The 25095-nt window shown below is 41.8% G+C and overlaps 1 protein-coding gene across 1 annotated transcript in view; it reads left to right on the top strand.

Annotated features, from left to right (window-relative positions):
• Window positions 1-3: 3 nt before the first annotated feature.
• Window positions 4-25095, top strand: part of CHSY1 (chondroitin sulfate synthase 1) — a gene marked incomplete at its 5' end in the record, with an annotated part of 74364 nt that continues 49272 nt past the window's right edge. Inside the window, 2 exons of the mRNA XM_011965267.1 lie at window positions 4-125; window positions 15375-15870. Of these exons, the coding sequence (XP_011820657.1) occupies window positions 4-125; window positions 15375-15870 (618 nt within the window). The remainder of the gene's footprint in view (window positions 126-15374; window positions 15871-25095) is intronic.

Genomic DNA, 25095 nt, shown 5'->3' with positions numbered 1-25095 from the left:
CGCGGGGCGCAGCTCTGGTCGCCCGGCTCGGACCCAGATGGCGGCCCGCGCGACAGGAACTTTCTCTTCGTGGGAGTCATGACCGCCCAGAAATACCTGCAGACCCGCGCCGTGGCCGCCTACAGGTGAGCCCCTGCTTCCCGGGCACCGCCTCCTGCGTCCGGCATCCTGTCGGCTGGCATCCCGGGTCCTCTCCTGGCTCTCGCGTTCGCCCGCTTCGTAGGCCCTTCCTGGCCTTCCGTTGGGATCGGCTTGCCTCTCGGGAGATGCCGGGCCGAGGGAGAAAAGATCAGAGGCGGGATGGTGAGCGCAGCGCTCAAGAACATGGCCTTTGGGGTCAAATAGACTAGTGTGGCCTCACTGGGTGTGCCTCTCACCCTGATTAAGGCACTTTAGCCTTTACAAATCGAAGCCTCTCGTTAAAAGGGCCCGACATATCGGGTCTCCCTCATGATGTTGGAAAACTCATAGCACAGTACCTGATAGTGGAGGCAATTAGGGCTGTTACTGGATTCTCTAAAATGTGCACGTTTGTCTTTGTAAAACTAGAGCCCGTGTACGTTAATCTAGTTCTAGAACCTTTCCATATCATACTCTCACATTTCGCAGTTGGAGGCACTCCTGTAAATGAAAGAGAATGCCCGCAGCACACTGGAGCACTCCAGTCTGTTGAGTAAAGAGGGAGAGAACCTTGGAGAAAAGCAGTTCTTGGCCGTTGGTAGATACAGTGGAAAACTGCATTCTGGTGTTAATTAGTTCAGCTTAGTGGTGTATGCATGTTATCCAGTAACTGGGCTCTAGTTGGCCAAATGAGTCATAAAAGCAGCTGGAATCGTGTCCAGGTTTAACAAAGGGATTAGCCAATGTAGTCTTTAGAAGGGAGATGATTTTGGAATGGCTGGCATGGTTAGAATCAGATTTGTATTGGAGTGAATTTGAACTTGGAGAGGGTTGTAGACTCAATAAAGGAATTTGATTGAAACCCTGTATGTATGAAGTATAGAAACACCGTATGGATAAAGTTTGGGTCTTCTTCAGCCACAGAACAAACCAATGTGGGGAGTGGTTTTAGAGCCTGAATGGTCTGGGAATGAAATTTCAGAGCAGCCAGTGCTGAGCCAGGCTAAGCTGGTTGCTGTTTGTTCTTATAACCAATACCTTTACACTTCAGTTTTTAAATGCAGCCTTGGTCAGATTTTTCAAGCATTATATATTGTGAGGGGAAAAGCATATATGGTCCCCCTTGCCTTTAAGGGAGGAAGTAAAGGACTGAGAAAGAAGGTGAAAGCGGTCTTCAGTGACTGCCCCTTAAATGGCTTGATCCCCATTCCTGCACATTTCCTTTAGGGTCCTGCTTAAGTCCAGAGCCCACATTCCGCCAGGAAGGGTCCTGAGTGGCTGAAAAGCTTAGAATGCAGGTAGTGTAAAAACAGACTAATGCAGGCCGGGCGCTGTGGCTCACGCTTGTAATCCTAGCACTTTGGGAGGCCGAGGCGGGCGGATCACCCGAGGTCAGGAATTCGACACCAGTCTGACCAATATCGTGAAACCCCGTCTGTACTCAAAATACAAAAATTAGCCAGGCATGGTGGCCTGCGCCTGTAGTCCCAGCCACTCTGGAGGCTGAGGCAGGAGAATCGCTTGAACCCAGGAGGCGGAGGTTGCAGTGAGCCAAGATCATGCCACTGCACTCCAACCTGGGCTACAGAGCGAGACTCCATCTCAAAAAAAAAAAAAAAAAAAATCTGTGTATCTGTCTATCGATAGATAGATAGAGATACATGGGCTAATGCAGCGATTTGGAAACCAGCTGATCAGAATTCTCTCCTAGATCTACCTTGCATTACCTGAGGTTTTATGGGATTTTTTTTGACCGGAGAAACAGCCGCATCAGAAATCAAGGATGAGCCGCGTAAATTATTTACAGCATGGTTTTGAAAGTAAATCCGCATGACTCTAGTGTGGTGATAGACCATGTGAAATAACAATTTTGGGGACAGTTACCAAACTAGTTAGTACAAATAGTAAATTAGGTGACTCCCTTATCTCCCCCATGCCCCTGAGCAAATGCATTTTCATGTTTGCAGTATGAATATATTCAAATCAATGGGGGGGCCTAATGCACCAGCAATACTCAGAAAATGTAGTGCAGGCTGGGCGGGGTGGCTGACGCCTGTAATCCCAGCACTTTGGGAGGCTGAGGCAGGCGGATCACGAGGTCAGGAGATAGATACCATCCTGGCTAACACTAACACGGTGAAACCCGTCTCTACTAAAAATGCAAAAAAAAAAAAAAAAATTAGCCGGGCTTGGTGGCAGGCGCCTGTAATCCCAGCTACTGGGGAAGCTGAGGCAGGAGAATAGCGTAAACCTGGGAGGCAGACCTTGCTGTGAGCCGACATTGCGCCACTGCCCTCCAGCCTAGGGGACAGAGCGAGACTGTCTCCAAAAAAGAAAGGTAATGCAAACTAGAACTACTGTTTCACACTTGGAGATGGTTTCCCAAACTTACTTTTGGCCTCCTTTCCACATCTCCTCCCTCGTCTTTTTCTGGATGTAAGATTTAATTTGTTTTTTTTTTTGTTTTTTTTGTTTTGTTTTGTTTTGTTTTTCAGGTAGTTAGGGGAAGCAGAAACACAGTTTGCCCCCAGGCCGGGTTCTCCCTTCATTGTGACACCTCTGCCTTTCTGAGAAAGGAAAACGCCTACCAGGAGGTAGTGTCCAGCTAGTGTCACTCCAGCTTTCTCACATAAATTTCCTTTTATCTCCCAAATCTTAAGAAGTCAGAGTACCTGGAGCCTGGAGGTGGACCTGCCCTGCCAGTTAGGGTCCTTTGCCTCTTGCCTGCCAACAGTGTGTTTAGACTGACTGCAGGAGTTGGCACAAGACGATTTTAGCCTTAAGGCTAAAAGTTAAGGAACTTTTGGGGAAGGCCTCAATTGGGATGGAGGTTATAGGGTATAACATATGATTACAGTTTTACTGTACTCTGCAGCCCAGGCCAAAAGTCTGCACTGAGCTCTTAAATTGGAAATTGCATGCACAGTTCAGTATAAAAGTAAGCTTGATTCTTCTAGCACAAGATAGAACTCTAGTTTGGAAATCGATGTGCTGAGTTTTACATTTCTCCTGAAAGGTAAATTCATTCTTTATCTTAGAGAAAACTCTAGTTTTGTTTTTTAAAAAAACAAAAGCAACTGTTGTTTGGCTTATGGATGAAGGAGATGCCAGCAATTTCAGTAAGATGATACTTTGGTGTAGAATACTGAAAATGTCAGAATTTAGGTCTAGGGACTAGTAGCTAGCAACCACTTCTTTCCAACAACTGTCTGACATCCAGAAAGGGGCTAAAAAAGCTTTTGAAAATCCAAGGAGATATGCCCGTCCACACTAAAGGCACTGCACTTTGATGATAGAACGTCTCCATCATTACACATTTTTACTTTCTAGACCTACCATCTGCTTGAGGGGTGGATGGGGGCCACCAAGATATAGCAGGGCAGTGACAGCTGACAGCAGGCAAGAAACAGATTTTTCACAGCAGGCAAGACAAAACTCAAAATGTAGCAGGTGAGAAACCAGCCAGACTGACCTTTGGAGGCCCTGAGTGACGCCGTAGCTGTTAAGTTCATAGGAGTGATCCTGATTCATTACTTAGGATCCATTTCTTTGTAAAGCACATGCATGCATGGCCCCTCTGGGCCCAGACCCTGAGTCCTGGGGGAGACTACGATACATGGCTTGCTCTCGTGTTCTTTAGTCAGAGGGACAACACTAAAAAGAGGGTTTCTGCTAGCGATGGATGCTGTAGAGAAAACAGAACAGGGTTGAGGCAGGGCACGTGTGTCCTCTCTGTGTTAGGTGATCGGGGAAGAGTTTGGAGAGAGTGGCATTTGGGCTGAGATCTGATCATGAAGAGCCAGTTGTGTGAATATCAATGATGAGCATCAAGGCCAAGGAAGCGCTGGGAAGTCCCAAGGCAGGGACCGGCTTGGAAAGGAACACCAAGAAGGCCAATAAAAGAAAGGGAAGGGGCTCACTAGTGTCCAGTCATTCTAAATGAATTAGAAAGCCACTGGAGGGTTTATGCAGGAAGAGGAGGTGGGTAGCTGGGGTTCTGTAAATTAACACAAATAATTTATTTTGACTCATCTGCAAATTATTCGTATTCTAGGTAATTTCGCTTTAAAATGGTACTGTAATTTCTCTGAAGTCATTTATTATGCGAATTAAGGACAGCTTGTCAGAACCTCTGGGTTTCTTGTGTCTTGCATTACTAGCTGCAATTCGTATTTTTCCCATATTTAAAAATTTTCTTCTTAGTTGTGTTCTGTGACATATGGAAGGGAAGTGTTTATGTAGTTCAGTCTATGTCTTTGCCTTTTTGATTTTAGTTTCCCCTACCCCAGGTTCACAGTTACTGCCCTGGAGAGATTTTTAAAGGTAACGTTTCCTTCCTAATTCTGGAAAGGGTAGAAATCATCTCAACTTTATTTTTTCCCCAAACAGTATGTGGTCGCAGCACTATGTACCGTTGACTAAGTTTTCATTTCCCTACCAATTTGAAATGCCATCTTCATCATACTCAGAATTCTTGGGTATGTTTCTGGACTTCATGTTTTGTTCCATTGATCTTTCTGTCTGTTCTTGTGCCAGTACCACCCATTGAAATTATTGGAGGTTGAATAATATTTTAATATCCGGTGGACAAGTTCTCCTTTGTTATTCATCTGCTTCAAACATTTCTTGGCTACACTTACCTTTTCTTGCTGAGAGAGTTTTCATGCTATTTACATTTTTTTAATCAACGTTTTGATAAAAAGAAAAAGCCACACGTATTTTGCTTATTTGTCCATTTTTATGCCCAGAACCTTGAGCTAATCCAACACCTTTTGTTTGTTTTGGTTCTTACCCTCTCTGGGCTGAAGATGGCAAATAGTTTTGTTCTTTTTTTATGTTGTCAGAAGAAAGAGGTGGATGGTTTCCTTTCTTTGCACCAAAATTGAACAAGGGCAGCATTAAAGATTAGCGTCAGTCTGTAGGGGACTGTGGGAAGAAAGTTTGAGAAGCATTACCTTGAGATATAGGAATCTTATTTCAAGATACCGTTATCAGTTAATGATCTCTTCCCAATGCTTTAGATGAAGGCGGACTGTTCTTTACCAACCTTAATGAGATCCTCCTACTTTATAAATCTGAATTCTTTTCCTTATTTCTTGAGCTAAGCTCACTCTCTTAGATAGAATTCAACTTGGCAAACATTTATACAGAAAGCTTTTCCATATAAAATCCAAATAATCAACCTGTAAGTGAACTTTTGGCGTGCCAAGTCATTTCAGATTATGAATTTCCTGTAGGAGACTAGTGAACAGTGTGGCCCTGAAAATGAGTGTAGTTTTTTATGTCATGGTTCAAGATCTTGATGCCCTCAAACAGAATATTCCAGGGATAGCTATGGCTGTCAATAGGGGATTGTGCATGACTGTTTTCATTGCATTGGCAGCTTCACTGTCATCTGTCCATTAACTAAGCTGCTGTTTATTAAAAGTAGATTGCTAATACAGGGCCCTAGTCTCTGCAGAGTTCATAGTCTCAGAAGGAAACGAGCGATGGTATTGGTTAGAGGGCTGTCAAGGTGCCTGAACTAGTCACTGTGGGCTGTGGGGGAACAGAAGAAAGGCTTACACCCAGTAGGTGAATGGATGAAGAAACATCTCACCCACACTCCTACCCTTTTTTTACCCACTAGCTGAGTCTTGGAAGATGAAGAGGTGTTTTTGAGGCAGAGACAACTACAGGTTTCCTACAACATGAAATGGCAGGAATTAGTGAAGGAGCGATGGGAAAGACCAACTGCTTAGGGCTGAGTGTAGGCTGTGGATGGTAGAGTGGTGGGCAGGGACATGGAGGGAAAGTCTGCGCGCCAGGCTTAGGAATTTGGGCTTCGTGTGGTTGGTGTCCAGAGCTGTTGGTGACATTTCAGCAGGACAGTAGCCTGATGGGATGTGTATTTTGGAAGATCAGCCCAGCGGTGTTGCCACTGCAGAGGGTGGCTGAAGTTCATCAAGTACTGGTACCTAGCTAGAGTTGGACAGGACCGGTACCTGTTGAGGGGCGCTTGGGTAGCATTTATCTAGAAGTCTAAAATGCAGCTCTCTTGAGGTCTAGCAATTCCTCTAGAATTTTTTCCAAAGAAGTTTTAAAGGTGTGCTTAAAGGTGTACATATGAAGTGGAAATTTCAGGTATCTTAGGTGTCCTGCTTTAGGAGATAAGGACCAAAATTGACTTAACTGATTCATCCATACTGTGGTCTGCATCTCTGACAAGTAAAGATGGTGTGGCTGAAATATTGTTATTAACATGAAGAGAGGTTCAGAATATACTTAAGTGAAAGTAAGCTGTAAAACAGTATGGTCAGTACAAGTCCCTTTGTGTTTAAAGTAAAACAAAAGTATATGTGTAGCATAGAAAAGGACACATAAAAGGATGTACTCACTGTGATGCCAAATGATCTTTTATATTCTTTTTAGCACTTTTCTACATATTCTAGTTTTTCTACAGTAAGCAGTTATTTTGTAATAAAGCTACAGTAAAACCACAAAAAGATGCCAGCTCTAAGAGAAACTGTGCATTCCATTTTGAGCACGTTAGGCTGTTGGCCTGGAGGTCTGCTAGGCACAGAGCTACAGCCCATTCTTGTTTCAGTCAGTTACCATTAATTCTGTCCTGAAGTGACAGAGTTATTTTAGCACACATTTACTTGGTTAGTGTAACGACTGTTTTCCTCAGTTACTGTAACTTCATGCTTCCAGGTGATACTAGGGAGGATCTGGTGGCAGCATTTTCAATGCAGGGGCCCCAGCTTTTGTATCTTAATGTAAATACTAAGTGCTTCCACCTGTTGTTGATGCCTTTTTGGCTTCTGGTTCCGGATGGCATTGGGTGAACAAGAAAACCTAGTTACAGTTTACAAGTATAAAAGCAGTCCATCTTCTCACCTGAATTCAGTGTCATCTCTGAAGCATTTATAGCTGCAGCATTTATTCTGTAGACAAATACATTTTCTGGATTATTAAAAATAAGGTACAGTCTGCTCTGATTTGGTGTCAGGTTGGTGCTTGTAAACCAAAAACCTGAGGATTATTGACAGGTAGGTGTTGAGGCCATTGAAGTTGTGGTTTTCTAGGTGGACCATAGGTGCAAAGGCTGTTACACTTTGCTCAGCGTGTTTCTGATGGTAGTGTCCACAGATAATTGGGCAGAATTTAGAGTAGCACATGGATCCAGACTCAGAATGTGGCCTCAGAAGCTAATGTTGGAATCAAGTTTTCTGGCCTTCAGTTAAATCCAGCCCAAGCACTGCAAAGGTGTCCTTGACCGGCAGGTTTTGTCCAGGTTTTCAAGTCGCCAAGCCATGCACACACTGAGAGTGGGTCTGAAAGTGGTTGAAGTATGTGTAAGGCTGGTCTCCTTATCCACGATGACTGTTTGCCCACCCTTAACAGTGTCCATGAGAGTAGGAAAGTGATGTAGGTGATCACCTGGGAGACATGTGTGGGATGGAAAAGCCAGTGGATTGGCCAGTGGAGGCTGTAGAGCCAGGGTGGCTGGTGACTTGTTAGGTGGGCTTCATACAGGGTAGTGCCTCAGTCCAGGAAGACGGTGATTTGCAAAGTGGTCGGCCAGAATAAGTTCAGTGTGGTTTAATTGTTTGCATTAAACAATACTGATTTTTGGTTCATGTGGATCATTAAGTATTAGTTGCATATTTATACTTTTAAGGGTACAGCAGTGATATGCAAATTATATAAAGTAGCTCTCCAAAACTTTGAAGCTTTGGAAATGTCTCGAGAGATCAGAATTTGCCTTCTGTCATTTACACTCCAAATTTTAATTCTTATGTTTCAAAAGTGTCCTATTTGTGGTCTCTGTTCCCATTGTTTGCTGTGAACCTGGGCTCACAGGGCAGGCTCCTCTTAGCCTTTAATACCTTAGAATGCCCTCTGGGCTTGTGCCCAGGCCATTGTTGAAGTGGGAAGCTGTAATCCACCCTGCCAACAGCTTAATTAAGAAGAAAAAGGGCTCTTTACTGCTTGCTTTCCCCTGAAGTCTATTGTTTAGGATGGACAGTAAAGAGTATAATTTGATTTTTCTTTTAAAATAATTTTCCAACCATTCACAACCTCCGTTATATTTTCCCGTTTCCTTTCAAAAAGAATTTGAGATTGGACAGGTCATAAGGACGTGCACGATGAGACGGTTAAAGGTTTTGAAAGAGGAAACCACATACCCGGAAACCACATGCACAGAAGTGGGAAACTGCAACTGAATGCATTTGCTGCAGAGCTTTTGGGACCAAGGCAGAAGACGGAGATGAGGGACTGAACAGTGTTTGCAACATCTTGCCAGAGGGGATTCCTTCCAGCCGAGGAGAGCCCCATGGCATCACTTGGTAGCCTTGAAAGGCCTCTGCCTTTTCTCAGGGCCGTGGCTCTGACTGGCAGCATAGATTAGTGCCCTCCATGTACTTTTTTGGGAGGATAAACTTGGACTGCTGCTCCATCACCCTGTGCTTCCTGTAAGGATACCTCCGTCATTGACCTAGGGAGAAGTTTCCCTCAGGCCTTAGTATCTGAAATAGTTTTTACACTTAACCCTGAACAGTAGGACACGGTCTTGTGACTTCCCATGGTTGCCTGCTAGAAAGTTTGTAGCTGAATTTGGGCCCACCACTAGTAAATCCGTCGGTCACATGATGGCAGATAGGTCTCAGCACATAAGCACTTTGCAGTTGAAGTGGTGACTCCTGAGAGTGCTCTCACTGATTCAGGGTTTGCCGGGGCAGGGCAGCCCCAACCAGGATTTGCGTTTTGTTCCTTGCTTAAGGGTTTCCTACTCTTACTTTTCTTTGGTCTCATTTTCTTGCTGATTTTTCTCATCCTGTATGCATTTTGGTTAAGTTGTCTTAAATCCCTTCTGTAACAGGGGAGACTGTAAATACAGCTGGCCCTGCTATCTGCTACACCTGTGGATTCCACCATCCATGGATTGAAAACATTTGGGGGGAAAACCAATAAAAAATAACACAATAATAAAAATAATACAAATAAATACAATATAGTATAACAACTATTTACATAGCATTTACATTGTATCAGGTATTATAAGTAATCTAGAGATGCTTTGAAGTATACAGGAGGATGTGTGAAGGTTTAAGCAAATACTGCACCATTTTATATCAGGGACTTGAGCATCTGTGGATTTTGGGGTCCTGGGATCATTCACTCTCTTGGATACTAAGGAACAGCTGTATATACACTTAATTCCTATTATCCATCAGTTCTACAAAGAGAAAAACCCATATCCTCCCTTCTTTAACTTCCAAGATGATTTTATCATGAGTCCTTTCACACTTACTGCTGTGTAACCATCAGACAGCACATATAATAGTAATTTTGGGGAACTCACGGAAAATCTCCCCACCTATTTAATGGTAAATAGTAGAATAACTATTAAAGTTTAAAAATCACAATCGAAACAACTCAATCTTACTCCATTTTTCTTTCAGTTTTTCTTGTTGGATAAAAAAATGTTTTATTACAAAAGTAAAAATTCTCTGTTGTTACATGTTTTGATTTCTTTGGTTGCTTGTTAGCCTGAAAGCTTTTGCCCAGTTAAAACTTTTTTTTCTAACTCTAAATATACCTGTTGCAGAAAACTTAGAAAATTTAGAAAACATACAGAAGACTATTGGTCGGGCACTTTGGCTCCCGCCGGTAATCCCAGCACTTTGGGAGGCCGAGGTGGGCGGATCACGAGGTCAGGAGTTCGAGACCAGCCTGACCAACATGGTAAAACCTCGTCTTGACTAAAAGTATAAAAATTAGCTGGGCGTGGTGGCAGGTGCCTGTAATCCCAGCTACTTGGGAGGCTGAGGCAGGAGAATCGTTTGAACCCGGGAGGCGGAGGTTGCAGTGAGATCACGCCATTGCACTCCAGCCTGGGCAACAGGGCCAGACTCCGTCTCAGAAAAAAAAAAAAAAAAAGACTATTAAATCCTTTCTGGTTTTCCCATCCAAGAATAACCACGGTGAATACTTTGGGGGTGGAGTTGTACGTTATTTTATTTTTTATATGTACTTTTGTTCCCTTGGTAAACCACATCACAAGTATATACTGTTGCCTGCTTTTTAAACTTACCCATATATTATGAATATTTACCAAGCACAAGAGTCATGCTATAGCAACTTTCTACAGAGGTGTGTTTTATGTAGCTTTTCTTAAAACAACACTGAATAGAAATGGAGACCAATATTAACCCATTTTATGCCTAGAGTTCCATTATTGGAACACTAAGCTTGTGGGAGTTATTTATTGTCCTGCTCAAGGTCATCACCAAGGTCTGATTTTTTCCACACACAAAAAATCGCAACCTCTGGCATAAATGGGTTAAGTCCTAACCAGCAAAGGCATTCCTTAGCTAAGCTAATATTGGTCCAGCCGAATTACTTAACTGTGATTTAACTCAGTGTAGGAATAGCGTTTAGAAACCTAGAATGATGGAAGATTCACTTGGCACTCTCAAGTTTCAGCTGTCTTATCTGGGCTTGAGCAAGAGTTGGATATCAGTTCGTTGAAAATGAGCTTTTTCTGGCAAGGCCTCTGCAAACGTTTTGTCGTTTCAATTAAGTGAGAGTTCTTTGCTCCTGGTAACAAATGTGTTGATGGCAAAGCTGACGTTTGCTTATGAAAATGAAGGAACTGGACCTGTTGATATTGCAGAAGAGGGGACAGCTTGCTTCTTCAGGAGCATTCCCTTCAATTATTTGAAATTATTAATGCATCCCCTCCTCCTTCCTCAGGATGGTGGTGAATCACAATTTATGTTCCAGAACTCGTTCACTTTGTGGAGCTATTTAAGTTAAGGACCCTAATTGAAAAGATTATAATTTCTTAAGATTGGAGGGTTTACAAAGACTTGACATTGAGAGATTTCCCTCAAAACCAACCACCAGTCATTTAGAACAGAAAAGGACAATATGAGGTTTTTCCCTGAATTACCTAAAAAGGAACAGATAATAATTGGGTGGAGTTACCATAAAACTGTAGGGTTGAGGTTAGACTGTTTTTAAAATTAATTGGTTTCTCTTCTTGAGCAAATTACACCATTTCAAGTCATAGTTGAGGCATTAATTGCGTACGTGCTGGTTGTACTGCTAGGGCCTCCTTCACTGTGTTCTTCCTGGTGGGGCACATGGGAAGCAGGGCCAAACTAAAATGAAGTTTCATCCTCAGTCTAATAGGAAAGTTTCTGGTGTTCTAAATCAAAAACACTTGTGAAATTTCAAGTCTTAGACTTCTATCCTGTAACATTGTCTGAAGTTGATAGTAAAACAAGAATTCAGTATATAGCTTGAGGCTCAGGTTTTTAGCCAGAAACATAAGAAGCATTTTCCACATTACCTTTGTTCCGTGTATTCCTGAGACTGACTAGTCCATGTTGAACCCACACTTTCCTGTCTTCCTTACTTTTTCTTTCACTGCCTTATTTGATTTGCAAACTCTTGCCTTACCTAATAATAAGTCATACTTACATAGTGCCAAGCAGGCTTCTAAGCACTTTACAGAGAACTCATTTAACCCTCACAGCAACCACTGTTTACAGATAAGGAAACTGAGGCACAGAGTAACTCACCCAAAGTGGAGCTGGGATTCTCACCCCCATGGCCTGATTCCAGAGCCAGCTCTTGACCGTGATGCTGTAGATTGCCTCCTTAGTAGGTGGTTCTTTGAGGACAGGAATTGTCTCACCCACCCCATCTCCCAAATAACATTATAGTGTTTTAGTATTTTCATGGCTTCCTAAGTTGAAAATTTCTCAAAGATACAAGATAGAAATTATTTCTGACCTTTTGTAAACACATGTGGCACCATTAAGTCGCTTATAGTACACTAGTGGGCAGTATTCAGTCCACACATTTATTGACCTCTGTTGTGTGCCAAACACTGAAATTATTTACCTTTTCAAAGAATTGTGACTGCCAAATGAAAAACATTTCTCTATAAAGAGAGCATCATCAGGGGCTCCTCAACTTGAATGGGGGGTCATTACACTACAATTTTGTCCTAACTTCTCAAGGCTGGAGGCGTTCTGAGAAGTTGTCTCCCCTCCATATGTCACCACATCAGAAGACTGTGTATAGCTTGTCACACATTCACACATTGTCGCATTTGCAAAAGGACTTGTCCCTTTGTAGGTGGAATTGGTTTTTCTTTAAATTAATTGCCACATCTCTGTTTATTCTACATCCTTTTTCTTCAGGAGCATATCCTTTGTGAAAATGAAGTACAGTACCTAGTACAGTATCTGTTAATACTGTGAAATGAATGAGCTGAATTTGGTTTTTGTTGTTATTGTTGTTCTTCGTTGTTATTGTTGTTCTTTGTTAATGAGTTATTTAAGTGGCATAAGAATACAGGTCCATTTTAAATCCATAGGCACTAAGCGAAAACATTAACCATGCCATCTTATATCCATTCTGTGATTTTGACATCTCAGAAATTAGGATGGATTTTATAGTTACTGGCATCATGGGATTATGATTGGCAGTATTTTTTTTAATTTGTTGTTGGTAGATAAAACAATGGTGCATCTTCCAATTAACATCCTAAATTTGATGAAAAATGGTATATATTTAATCCTTGCACTTTTTGAGAGGCGTATTGGCAGAAAGTTGAATTCCATTAAATTTTGCCTCTACTTGAAAGATACATTTGAAGTTGTTTTGTATTCCTCATATTTGGGTTTGGAAGAGAAATAAAAGCCAGTCATTTGTTTTCCAAGTACTTCGTTGTGAGTTCTTTTTAAAATTACAAAAGCAAAATGTTTAGAATCTCAGTTTCGCAAGATGAAAAACGTTTTGGAAATGGATGGTGGTGATGGTTTCACAACACTGAATGCTGCTGAACTTTACGTTTAGAAATGGTTAAGATGATAAATTTTATGTATATTTTATCACAGTTTTTTTCAAAAAGTAATATGATACTTAACGCCATTGTCCTTCGATATAGAGATGCATAGAATAAAAAGTGAAAGTCACCTTTGTCCACACACACATTCCAGCTCCTCCCAATTTTCCTCCTTGGTATCTCTTCCCCAGAGGTTTGGTGTGTATGTTTTCAGATATTTCTCTCCTAAGACTTTTCCTTAAAGATGTGTGGAGGTTTCATTGATCCTTCAAGTAATTTTTCACTATAATAAATACAGTTGTAACAGGTAAAATAAAAAAATATTTGAGAGAACGTCATTTGATAACTCTGCTTTTTTGATCTTAGGATTAAATTTACTATTTTATTTATTCTCCATGATACTTTTTCTTGGAAGTAGTCTGTATAAATTAATTATTGTAGCCAAACAACTTTAGATCTTAATACAGAGCGTGAAGAAAATGTGAGGGAAAGTGCGACATGATAGCCTTAAATTAGCTGCTCAGCAGAAGCAGCCTTTATGTGGTTTCCTTGCAGTTGACCACTCATCCTCCCTCTGTTGATGGGCAACTGTTGTCTCTTAAACCCGGGTCTGGGCTGCTGCAGTAGTTTACTCAGTGGTCTTCCTGGGTCCACTCTGGCTTCCTTCGGTCCTCTTCTCCATTCCTAGGGAGTTCAAAATGTGTGGGCCTTAATCTTGTCTTCTGCCACATTCCCTCTAGAAGCTTCCTGTGGCTCTTGCAACATAGAGCCCTGCATCTTTAGTGTACTCTGCCAGGCCCTGCACATTTGCCTCTGTACTTTTTTTTTTTTTGAGATGGAGTCTTGCTCTTTTGCCCAGGCTGGAGTGCAGTGGTGCGATCTCGGTTCACTGCAACCTCCGCCTCCCAGGTTCAAGCAATTCTCCTGCCTTAGCCTCCCGAGTAGCTGGGATTACAGGCACTCACCACCATGCCTGGCTAAACTTTGTATTTTTTTTAGTAGAGAGAGAGTTTCACCATGTTGACCAGGCTGGTCTTGAACTCCTGACCTTGTGATCTTCCTGCCTCAGCCTTCCAAAGTGCTGGGATTACAGGCGTGAGCCACTGTGCCTGGCTACATTTGCCTCTGTATTAGTCCATTCTCACACTGCTGATAAAGACATACCCAAAATAGGTAATTTATAAAGAAACAGAGGTTTTGTTGTTGCTGTTGTTGTTGTTGTTTTAAATTTATTTTTTTGAGACGGAGTCTCGCTCTGTCGCTCTCAGCTCGCTGCACGCTCTGCCTTCCTGGTTCACACCATTCTCCTGCCTCAGCCTCCCGAGTAGCTGGGACTATAGGCGCCCACCACCATGGCCTGGCTAATTTTTTTGTGTTTTTAGTAGAGACAGGGTTTCACCACGTTAGCCAGGATGGTCTTGATCTCCTGACCTCATTCATGATCTGCCCGCCTCGGCCTCCCAAAGTGCTGGGATTACAGGCATGAGCCACCGCGCCCGGCCAAGAAACAGAGGTTTAATGGATTCACAGTTCCACGTAGCTGAGGAGGCCTCACAATCATGGCGGAAAGTGAAAGACACGTCTTACTTGGTGGCAGACAAGAGAGAATGAGAGCCAAGCTAAAAGGGAAACCCCTTGTAAAACCATGAGATCTCTTGAGACTCAGTCATGACCATGAGAACAGTGTGGGGGAAATTGCCCCCATGATTCACTTATCTCCCTCCAGGTCCCTCCCGCAACATGTGGGAATTGTGGGAGCTATAATTCAAGATGAGATTTGGGTGGGGACACAGCCAAACTGTATCAGCCTTCTTCCTCGCCTCATGACAGCACTTTCGTGCCCTGCATTCCTTGATGTTAACCCTGTTTCAGGGGAAGGCTCCCTGTTCTGTTGGTCTAGCTCATGTCCTGTGCTCTGCTCTTTATAAGTACTTCTCTTAGCTTATGTCCTCTCTATGAGTTGGGGACCACGTTTTTGTTCACCACCACATCCCTTTAGCTTAGCACATACTTGGCATTTGGTTCAAAGAAAATTTTTTGAGTGAACCATTTGATTTTGTTTTTTGTTTTATAGAGCTGAGAAGTTAGGGAGTTGATAGTATCACAAAATTAATCTGTATACCCAGATCTTGGTCCCCTGGCAGTTTGGTTTTCAACCATAACTAAAACTTAGTTATCCTAGAACAGTTTTACCACTTCTTCATTTTTTATTGGGGTTCTTTTGAAAATTAATTTAGACTTTGCAATACCCGGTAACCTGGCCTTTCATTAAGAGGAATCAAGCAGGCCAAGTAGCTTTTTATCATTCCATTGAACATGGCGATGCAAAATGAGCAGATATGTGAATTCCTGAAAATCAGCTTGGAATAAACTGTTCTCTAACTGATACTTATTTTAATTCCAGAACATGGTCCAAGACAATTCCTGGGAAAGTTCAGTTCTTCTCAAGTGAGGGTTCTGACACATCTATACCAATTCCAATAGTGCCACTACGGGGTGTGGATGACTCCTACCCGCCCCAGAAGAAGTCCTTCATGATGCTCAAGTACATGCACGACCACTACTTGGACAAGTATGAATGGTTTATGAGAGCAGATGATGACGTGTACATCAAAGGAGACCGTCTGGAGAATTTCCTGAGGAGTTTGAATAGCAGCGAGCCCCTCTTTCTTGGGCAGACAGGCCTGGGCACCACGGAAGAAATGGGAAAACTGGCTCTCGAGCCTGGTGAGAACTTCTGCATGGGGGGGCCTGGCGTGATCATGAGCCGGGAGGTACTTCGGAGAATGGTGCCGCACATTGGCAAGTGTCTCCGGGAGATGTACACCACCCATGAGGACGTGGAGGTGGGAAGATGTGTCCGGAGGTTTGCAGGGGTGCAGTGTGTATGGTCTTATGAGGTAAGAACAGAATTCTTTACCACGGGAAAAACTTAATTTTGTCAATTTTGTCATTAGTTCTGAGTGTATCGTAGGAAATAAGAGATGATATCCTCTTTGAGGGTTAAAGTTGGCATTATTCTACATTTTTAGCCTTAGATTAAAAGTTTCAGTTCCCCTTTATTACCTTTTCTCAGCTTTGAGCGCATATCTTCTATACGTTTTCTCCTCCACCCGCCCCTCCCCCCCACACACAGTCTTGCTGTCTTCCAGACTGGAGTGCAGTGGTGTGATCTCGGCTTACTGCAACCTCCGCCTTCTGGGTTCAAGCAATTCCCCTGCCTCAGCCTCCTGAGTAGCTAGGATTATAGGCATGCACCACCACGCTAGGCTAATTTTTGTATTCTTAGTAGAGACGAGGTTTCACCATGCTGGGCAGGCTGGTCTTGAACTCTTGACCTCGTGGTCTACCCGCCTCAGCCTCCCAAAGTCCTGGGATTACAGGCATGAGCCACTGCGCCTGGCTCTTCCATACTTTTGTCCTAATACTTAATAAATAATGGCATTTGGGGCCTAAAGAATAGATAATGGTTTGTTGATGGTCACAGTGATATTTTCTTGATTATCCAGAAAATCGTCTTGTCTGACTTCTGATTCCACAGATGTAATTGCAAGAATGTAGGATATCTCCCTATTTGTTTTTGCAAAGGCCTGGCTCTTGTCATCTGGTCATAATGACCTACGCAGATTAGAAACTTATCTGTTTTGAATTTATAAAAGGTATCATGATGTAAAAAAGCCAATAGCATTTGGTTTTGCATTTGTTGTGTACCTTGACTTTCAGATAGTGACTGTAATCTGTGAGTTTACAATATAGTTATTGCTTTAGAATAGGTGTCATTCAGCTTCTGAGTTACTGTGACACGTAAATGAAATTGCTGAAGGAAGTCCAATTGTAGATGTTTTCTCTGTAGCAGTTCTAGAGAAGATGAGTTGGCTTTGGACTTTCCTCTGTTGTTATTGGCAGTGTGCTCCCTTTGCCTGCAGTTTGCAGAATCTGATATCAGTTAGGGTGAAAGAAATTATTTAGGTTGTGTTGTCTTTAGATTAATAAACTATTGGCAGTTGTGAGAAGCAGAGGGAATTGCTAGATCTTTTGCCTAAGAAAAAGAATACACTTTCTGATATGAACTGTTAGCTTTTTTCTGAACTAATTTTCTAAAGCCCGTACTTGAGTGAAAGAGTAGTATTCTTGCCTGTACTTGTCTACCCCCAGACTTGCTTTTAAATGTCTGCTAATCACTCATTTTTTTGTTTGTTTGGTTGAACTTTAGGGAAGTGGACATTTTCAAGCATACACGGGGTGGTCATGTAATTTTTAATTATAAAGTCACAAATACATTTTAAGTCCTAAATGTGATCTTGGGTGAACGCTTTAATCCCTGTGTGCCTTACGCTATCCCCCCAACCCCAGCACATAGGGGATGGCTCACTGGGCCTGCAGGATCTCTCTGTTGTCACGGATTTTTGCAGTGAGGAAAGCTGTTTGAGGATTTCACGCTGTTTTAAGCAGAATACAGCTGGCAGTATTTCTGCATTTTTCCCATCCTAATTAAGTAGTTATAGCCTTAACACATTTCATTATGGTTAAAACATGGAACACGTTGTGTATTTTGGAACACTTTCCCCTGACCATCATCTCCAAGAAGCCAACCTTCTTGCTGTAATCATAGAAAACAGACCTTCTTTTGGGAGAGAAAAAGTGTGTCTTAGTGTGGTCATGTTGTTATATACTGGTGGACAGACACCAAATGGAGCCAGGCTCTTGAGTTTGATCAAGAACTTGGGTTTAGCATTAGTGCCAAGATATAGTTAGAAAGTGTCATCCTGGGGCTGCAGGGGTGGGAGGCCATTTTGGAGATGGTTTTCCTCTGATATGAGGTAATTACAAAAGGTTTCTGATGGCCTACGAAGGGGTGCATGGGGTGCATGGAATTATCCTGTCTGGACACTTGAAGCCTCCTCTTAGGCTTGATGCATCCTGTCAGTGGTCGTATCAGCTAAAGGGACCTGGTTGGTGAGAAGGCGCCCAACCTGGGTAGTTCCCTGTCTCCCTGCCTTGGGAGGTGGGTCCGGGACAGCAGCAGCAAGGCTCTCCCTGGGAGTGTGGTGAGTTGGGCCTGCTGCAGCTCTGCATTTCTTTAAATGCCCTGTGGTGATAGAGCTTTGACTCAATGCTGCAGGCTTCTCCTCAGGGGCTTGTGCCACAGGGCCCTCCCACCTGCAGTGCCCAGAGTTCTCTTTTTCTCTTCTGTGAGCTGCCTTGCCTGTTCATAGTCTTGGCCCATATTTCTGCTGAAATGTCTGTCTTAGGGTTTTGTTGAAGTGCTTTATTCTGGATGGAGTATCTTTTCTCAGACTATGACTTATCTTTTCACTTTAATTGTGGGATTTTTATTGTACATGAATTGTGAATCTTTAAGTGCAATCTAATGCATCATTCTTTTACGGTTTATGCTTTTGTGCCTTGTTTAAGAAATTCTTCCCTTTCTTAGGTCACGAATATTTTTTCTCCTGTATGTTTTCTTGTGTTTGAAGTGTTGCCTTTCACGTGTAGTTCTTCATTATAATTTTAAGAATTCAGCTATTGGAATACTTGCCATCTTATTAGACCTTTGATTTCTATGTTTTTTTCTTTTTCTTTTTATAAAACTTTAAGTGCTTCTAACCTAAGTTGTTATTAGGGTTTATCATTGTGTTTACCACTCAGGTAAGATTAATCCTTCGTGTGGATGAGGAACTTTTTATTAAACTTCCTGTAAATCTAGTTTCCCCATTAAGGCTCACATTATGGGAAATTATTGAGGTGTAGTCTTATGTTAAAGACAATTATGTTAAGCTTTGGGACTTGGAAGGTACTTATTTTGCCCTATTATAAACCTAGCCAGAAGGTATAATTTTTTTTGGCAAGTAGAAATAATACCTTGGGATAACACTTAGGTAATTAAAATGACTTGTGAGGAAAGGAACAACTATCAAAATCAAAGTCAAGATTCATTTCTAAACTTGTTTTGATAATTATTGGTGGTTGTTAATAAATAGACTTGAGAACTTTGTTTGGAAATAATGTTAAACTCACAGAAAAGTCACAAGAGAGTAAGAGCGTAGGCCTTGAGGCTGGAGAAGAGCTGAGAGGAGCTCGGCTCCTGGTTCCCCTTGCCACATGTTGTCAGCAGTATTGACTCAACTCAGGTGAGGCTTTTTTGAGAATTATTATTGAAAGGTTTGAAATAGAAATTCATTTTATCAAGGCAAGTGCATTAAAAGCTATACTACTCTTAAGAGGGAACAAAAAGAAAGTTGACTTAAGTAACCTATTCATTTTGTCTTTTAACTTTCGAGTTGACATGTACTATACCTATGGAAAAGTGCATAGGTCGTAAGTGTAGAGCTCAGTGGATTTTCACAGACTGCATGCAGGCAACCAGTACCCAGATCTTTCTTTTATTATTTCTCATATTTGACTAGGGGTGAAGGTGTAGAGAGTAATCGTTATTAATGAAATTTGGATATAGGCAAAGGTGGATTTGAAAACTTTAAAATGTTTATTGTTTTTAATAGCCGATACTGTCATGTGGCTCAAAATTCAGAAGTGCAGAGGGCTTATAGGAATATGTCTTCCTTCCTCTGCCTCCAGCCCCTGGGCTTCCACTGTGAATCAGCCACCACGGTGCCTCCTTATGGAGGTTTCCTGTGTGTCTTATCGTATCATATACAAACAATTAAGTTTCTTCTCTCCCCATTTACATGAATGGTAGCGTAATACTACTATCTATGTCTTGGAAGATTTCCTATTTGGTAAATAAAACAACTTCATTTTTTTGATGGACATTCAGGCTATTTCCAGTTCTTTCAGCACTGTTGCTAGGGGGTCATTTAACCCAAGGCTCCCCAACCTTTTTCATGTCATGACATTGACTCCGTTCACTCACGCTGAGGAGCCTGTCTCCGGGGGCTGCTGTTACCCCAATCCCTAGCTGCTGTTATCCCAATCCCTAACTGCTGTCCCCTCCACCACCCCTACAGCCCCATACTACTCTAGGCCTGGAAGGATTATTATCTGGGCACATGTGAAACTTCTTTGTGTTACACCCGCACACCAAAATATACCAGTTATGAAGCTCTGAGTTAGCCAGTAAGTACTTGTTAAGGGCTTATTAATGAGCCCAGAACTGCCCTCTGAATTGGTAGGGAAATTGCAAAAGATTGAAACATGAATGGCCGCCTTTTTCTCCCTGAAGGACTTTAGAGTAGTTGAGGAGACAAAGACCATATGTTCATGAAACAGTTGAAGAGAAATTAAAAATATGAAACCCTATGATACTGATTTTAAATACAAAACAGTGCAGGGTAGGCTGAAATGGATAATGTTCTTTTTATGGGAAGGCATATCATCAAGGGAAATTGGAGTTTGCAGCAAAATGTGTAAAAAGATAAAATCTTCCTGGTTAGTCTGACTGTCTTATAAAGGAATGTTGAACATCCATGTACCAGAAGCCTGGGGTATTTTTCCCTTTAATAATAGAAGAAATACTGTTCTTTAAAAAAAAAAAAAAAAAGACACATTGCAATTGTACATATTGGTGGAGTATGGTTTAACGTATTCATGTATATGTTGCATAATGATCAAATCAGGAAGATTAACATGTCCATCACCTCATGAGAGGTTTTTGAATGTTCTCTCCACAAAGAAATAATTTTTCTTGACTTTGGGTTGTCATGGAGATGACTTGTGTTACAGTAGTTGCTTCCTCACTCATTTAGGCTGCCCGTTAAACTCGCAGGCCTGAGAACCAGGCAGACCCTCAGTGGCTAGAATAGATGTCCCAAAGAGTGAGCACTAATGCTGCATGTTCTATCCATTATCAAAAGTGGGGTATTAGGGCAGGCGTGGTGGCTCACGTCTGTAGTCCCAGCACTTTGGGAGGCCAGGGTGGATGGATCACTTGAGGTCAGGAGTTCAAGACCAGCCTGGCCAACATGGTGAAACCTCGTCTCTACTAAAAATACAAAAATTAGCTGGGCATGGTGGCAGGCACCTGTTGTCATAGTTACTCAGGGGGCTGAGGCAGGAGAATCACTTGAACCTGGGGGGCAGAGGTTGAAGTGAGCCAAGATCATGCCGCTTCACTTCAGCCTGGGCAAAGGGCAAAACTCCGTCCGCCCCTCCCCCCCCCAAAAAAGTGGGATATTGAAGTCTGTAATACCATTGTTATTTTTAAGGCAGACTCTCGCTCTGTTACCCAGACTGGAGTACAGTGGCATGACCTCAGCTTGCTGCAACCTCTGCCTCCTGGGTTCAAGTGATTGTCGGGCCTTAGTCTCCTGAGTACCTGGGATAACAGGAGTGGGCCACCATGCCCAGCTAAATTTTGTATTTTTATTAGGGATGGAGTTTCACCATGTTGACCAGGCTGGTCTTGAACTCCTGGCCTCAAGTGATCTGCCTGCTTTAGCCTCCCAAAATGCTGGGATCACAGCTGTGAACCACCACACCTAGTCAGAAATCTCTAATGTTATTGTTGAATTGTCTGTTTCTTCCTTCAATTCTGTCAGGTTTTTCTCCTTTTATTTCAGGGCTGTGTTTTGGGATGTATATATGTTTATATTTGTTATACCTGCTTGATGGATAGATACTTGTATCGTTATAAAATTCCTTTGTCCCTAGTAACAATTTTTGTCTAAAGTCTGTTTTGTCTGATATTAGTATAACGACTCCAGCTCTCTTGGTTACCATTTGCATGGTATATCTTTTTTCATCCCTTTGCTTTCAGCTTGTTTGTGTCTTTGAATGTAAAGTATGTCTCTCATGAAGACAGCATATAGTTGGATCATTTAAAAAATTCGTTCTGTCAATTTTGCCTAATAATTGGAGTGTTTAATTAATTTGCATTTAATATAATTACTGATAGAGGAGGACTTATGCCTGCCATTTTGCTATTTTCTGTATGTCATATCTTTGTTTTTCTGTTACTCCAATACTGCCTTTTTTATTACCTAGTGTACCATTGTAATTCCCTTGTCATTTCTTTTACTGTATTGTTTAGTAGTTGCCTTGGGAATGAACATCTTTCCTGATAATTTAGTTCTGATTAATACCAACTTAACAGTAGTAAACACAAGATTTGCTCATGTGTAGCTGTGTTCTCTCCTCTCTTTGTGCGGTTGCTGTCAAATAAATTATATCTTTATACATTGTATGCCAGTCAATAGAGAGTTATAATAATTGCTTTATATACTTGTATTTTAAATCAGATGAGAGAAAAAAGGAATTATAAATAAAAATACATTTATATCCTTTTTTACCTATGTAGTTACCCTCATTGGGCTTTTTATTTATGCCTATTTGAGTTACTGTATAATGTTCTTTCATTTCAGCTTGAAAGACTTCCTTTAATATTTTTCATAGAGCAAGTTTGCTAGACATGAATTCTCTTTGTTTCTCTTGGAATGTCCTAATTTCTCCTTCACTTTTTTCCTAATGTCTCCTTCACTTTTTTCCTAATTTCTCCTTCACTTTTGAAGGACATCTTTGTTGGATATAGAATTCTTGGTTGCCAGTCTTTTTCTTTTATCACTTTGAATGGAGGCTATCTGGCATTCATGGTTTTTGATAAATCAGTTTTAATCTTACTAAGGAGCCTTTGTATGTCATGAGTTGCTTTTCTTGCTACTACTCTTAAGATTCTCTTTGGCTTTCAACAGTTTGATAGGATGTGTCTAGGTGATCCCTTTGTGTTTATCATACTTGGAGTTTGTTGTGTCTCTTGGATATGTGGCTTGTTTTTCATCAAATTTGGAGATTTTTCACTTATTATTTCTTGAGTATTTCTGCCCCTTTCTCTCTGTTTCTATTTTCCTTTGGAACGCCCATCAATGCTGTGTTCTACTCATTTTTACTCCTGTTTTCTTTCTCTTTCTCACTCTAGATAATTGCAGTGGCCTACTTTCAGTTTCATGGATTCTTTCTTCTGCCTGTTCAAATCTGCTGTGATATTTTCATTTCAGATATTGTACTTTTCAACTCCATAATTTCTGTTTGGCTCATTAAAAATACAAATAATTTCTGTCTCTGTATTGGCTACTTTTCCCCCCTTTGTATGGGCCATACTTTCTTGTTTCTTTGCATATCATAATTTTTTTTGGAAACTGGACATTTACTTACTATTATTTAAATGTGACAGCTCTTGAAATCACATTCTACCCCTTCTTCAGGGATGTTATTGCTGGGCTTTGTTGTTTGTTTAGTGTCTTTTCAGAACCAGTTCTGTACAGTGTATTTTTTTTGTATGTGGCCACTGAAGTCTCTCCATGATTTGTTTAGTGCTTAGCTAATGACTGGACAGAGATTTCCTTAGATGCCTGGAACTAAAAAGTTTCTGACTCTTTGCTGAGGGGTATGTGTACATGTTGGTTCTTGCCCTGAACACTCACCAGGCAGTTGACAACTCGGCCTTAACCTTCACTTGACTTGCTTGTACAGAGAGCTTAGGGCCTTCTTGGATCTTTGCTGAACCTGCACACACCCCCACACATGCATGTGGCCTTGTAGATTCCCAGGAGTAATATACTGAAGCTTTTTCAAAACCCCATATCACATCTTATTCCTTGCATTTCTTTTTAAGCTTTTTATGTAGCCTGTTTTTTTTTTTTTTTTTTTTTTGTTCCCCCACCTCTCCTCCCCCGCCAGGTTTATGGTTAGCCATCCCCTTGGGCAGTGCAGTATTCAGCAATTGCCTGTGATTGTTCTTGACCAGCCCCCCTTCTGCTTCCAAGAAGCTGTTTGCAATAGAAAAATTCTGAGTCAGGTCAAATAAAGACAACATTGCAAGGTCTTCCAGGGAACCAGATAGGTCAGACAATGACAGTTCTTTGGGAATGGGGCTTTGAAGGAGCTCCAGCCGCTTTATGACCCCTCTGGTGGCTTCCAGACTGCTGGTTTTTGCTGTGATTGTAGACTGTTGTTTTTCAAGGCTAGGGTAGAAAACAGACTGGAAATAGGGCAAATTAAAATGCCATAAAACTTACTATTACCAAAATTTTTATCTTTTTCTTGCATAAATGCTGTCTGGATTACTGCAAAGCTTTAATATCCAGAGTCCTGAAAAGGTTGTCTTTGCCCATTTTTGCCAGCATTCTCTTTACTTTTAGGGCAGACAGAATTTTTGGAGGTCTTCACTCTGCCATTTTCACTGATGTCACCTAGGAGCATCCATTATGGGGCCTTAGCTCCACAGCTTAAATTTTGCTTTTTATAATTAAATGAATTATGCTGAGTGTCCCCTTACACTCTGATTAAGAAGTCAGGGTATTGTGCTCTAAAAATTAGAAAGACTTCCAACCAATTAGTTACAATATTCACATACATTAATTTCAAAAATAAAAAAAAAAAAATTTTGGACATCTGTAGCAAGACACTGTGCTAGCTGGAGACACAGCAGTGCAGAAAGCCAAGACCATGGTCTCCTATATGCTGGTGGAGCGAGGTGGGGTGCAGTGAGACAGACAGTGCAGAGGAGTATGTGTGGTATGTTTAGGACATAGCATAGTGGCCAGCATGACTGTAGTGGAATGATGAGGCAGAGCGGGGCGAAGGGGAAGGCCAGACAACACCAGAGTTGAGGGGATGCAGGGAATGCTAAGGACATTGGTTTGGGCACAAATAGGCCTGACTTGAATCATGTTGCTTCATTCGGCTTCGTTCTTCACTAGCGGTGTGGTCTTGGGCAGCGAGTTACCTGACTCCCCTGAACCTTAATTTCCTTAAAAATGGGGTGAGGGTAGAAATTGTCTACCTTATAGGATGGTTCCAAGGATAAATTGAGAAGATGCATGTTGCCTATTACCATAGCTCATGTTTGGGACATGCTTGTGAAATGTGAGGTGGGCTCCGGTGGGAGGCAACTGGATCATGGGAGTGGATCCCTCATAAATGGTTTGGTTGTGGTGCTGTCCTCCTAACGGTAAGTTAGTTCTTTACAAGATCCGGTTGTGTAAACATGTGTACCACCCCCCTTCTCTTGCTCCCATCTGTGCCATGTGAGATGACATGCTTGTGAAATGTGAGGGCTCCCGGAAACTATCCTCAAGTATCTGAAAAGCAAAGCCCTTCAGAACTCATTCCCTGAGACCACACGTAGATTTTGATCTATATAAACAAATACGTGAATATGCTTTGTAGTAACA

The sequence above is a fragment of the Mandrillus leucophaeus genome, unplaced genomic scaffold, assembly GCF_000951045.1.
Source record: "Mandrillus leucophaeus isolate KB7577 unplaced genomic scaffold, Mleu.le_1.0 Scaffold719, whole genome shotgun sequence".
Classification (NCBI taxonomy): Eukaryota; Metazoa; Chordata; class Mammalia; order Primates; family Cercopithecidae; genus Mandrillus; species Mandrillus leucophaeus.
Note: the sequence above shows the minus strand (reverse complement) of the source record. Positions and strands in the feature narration are given on the sequence as shown.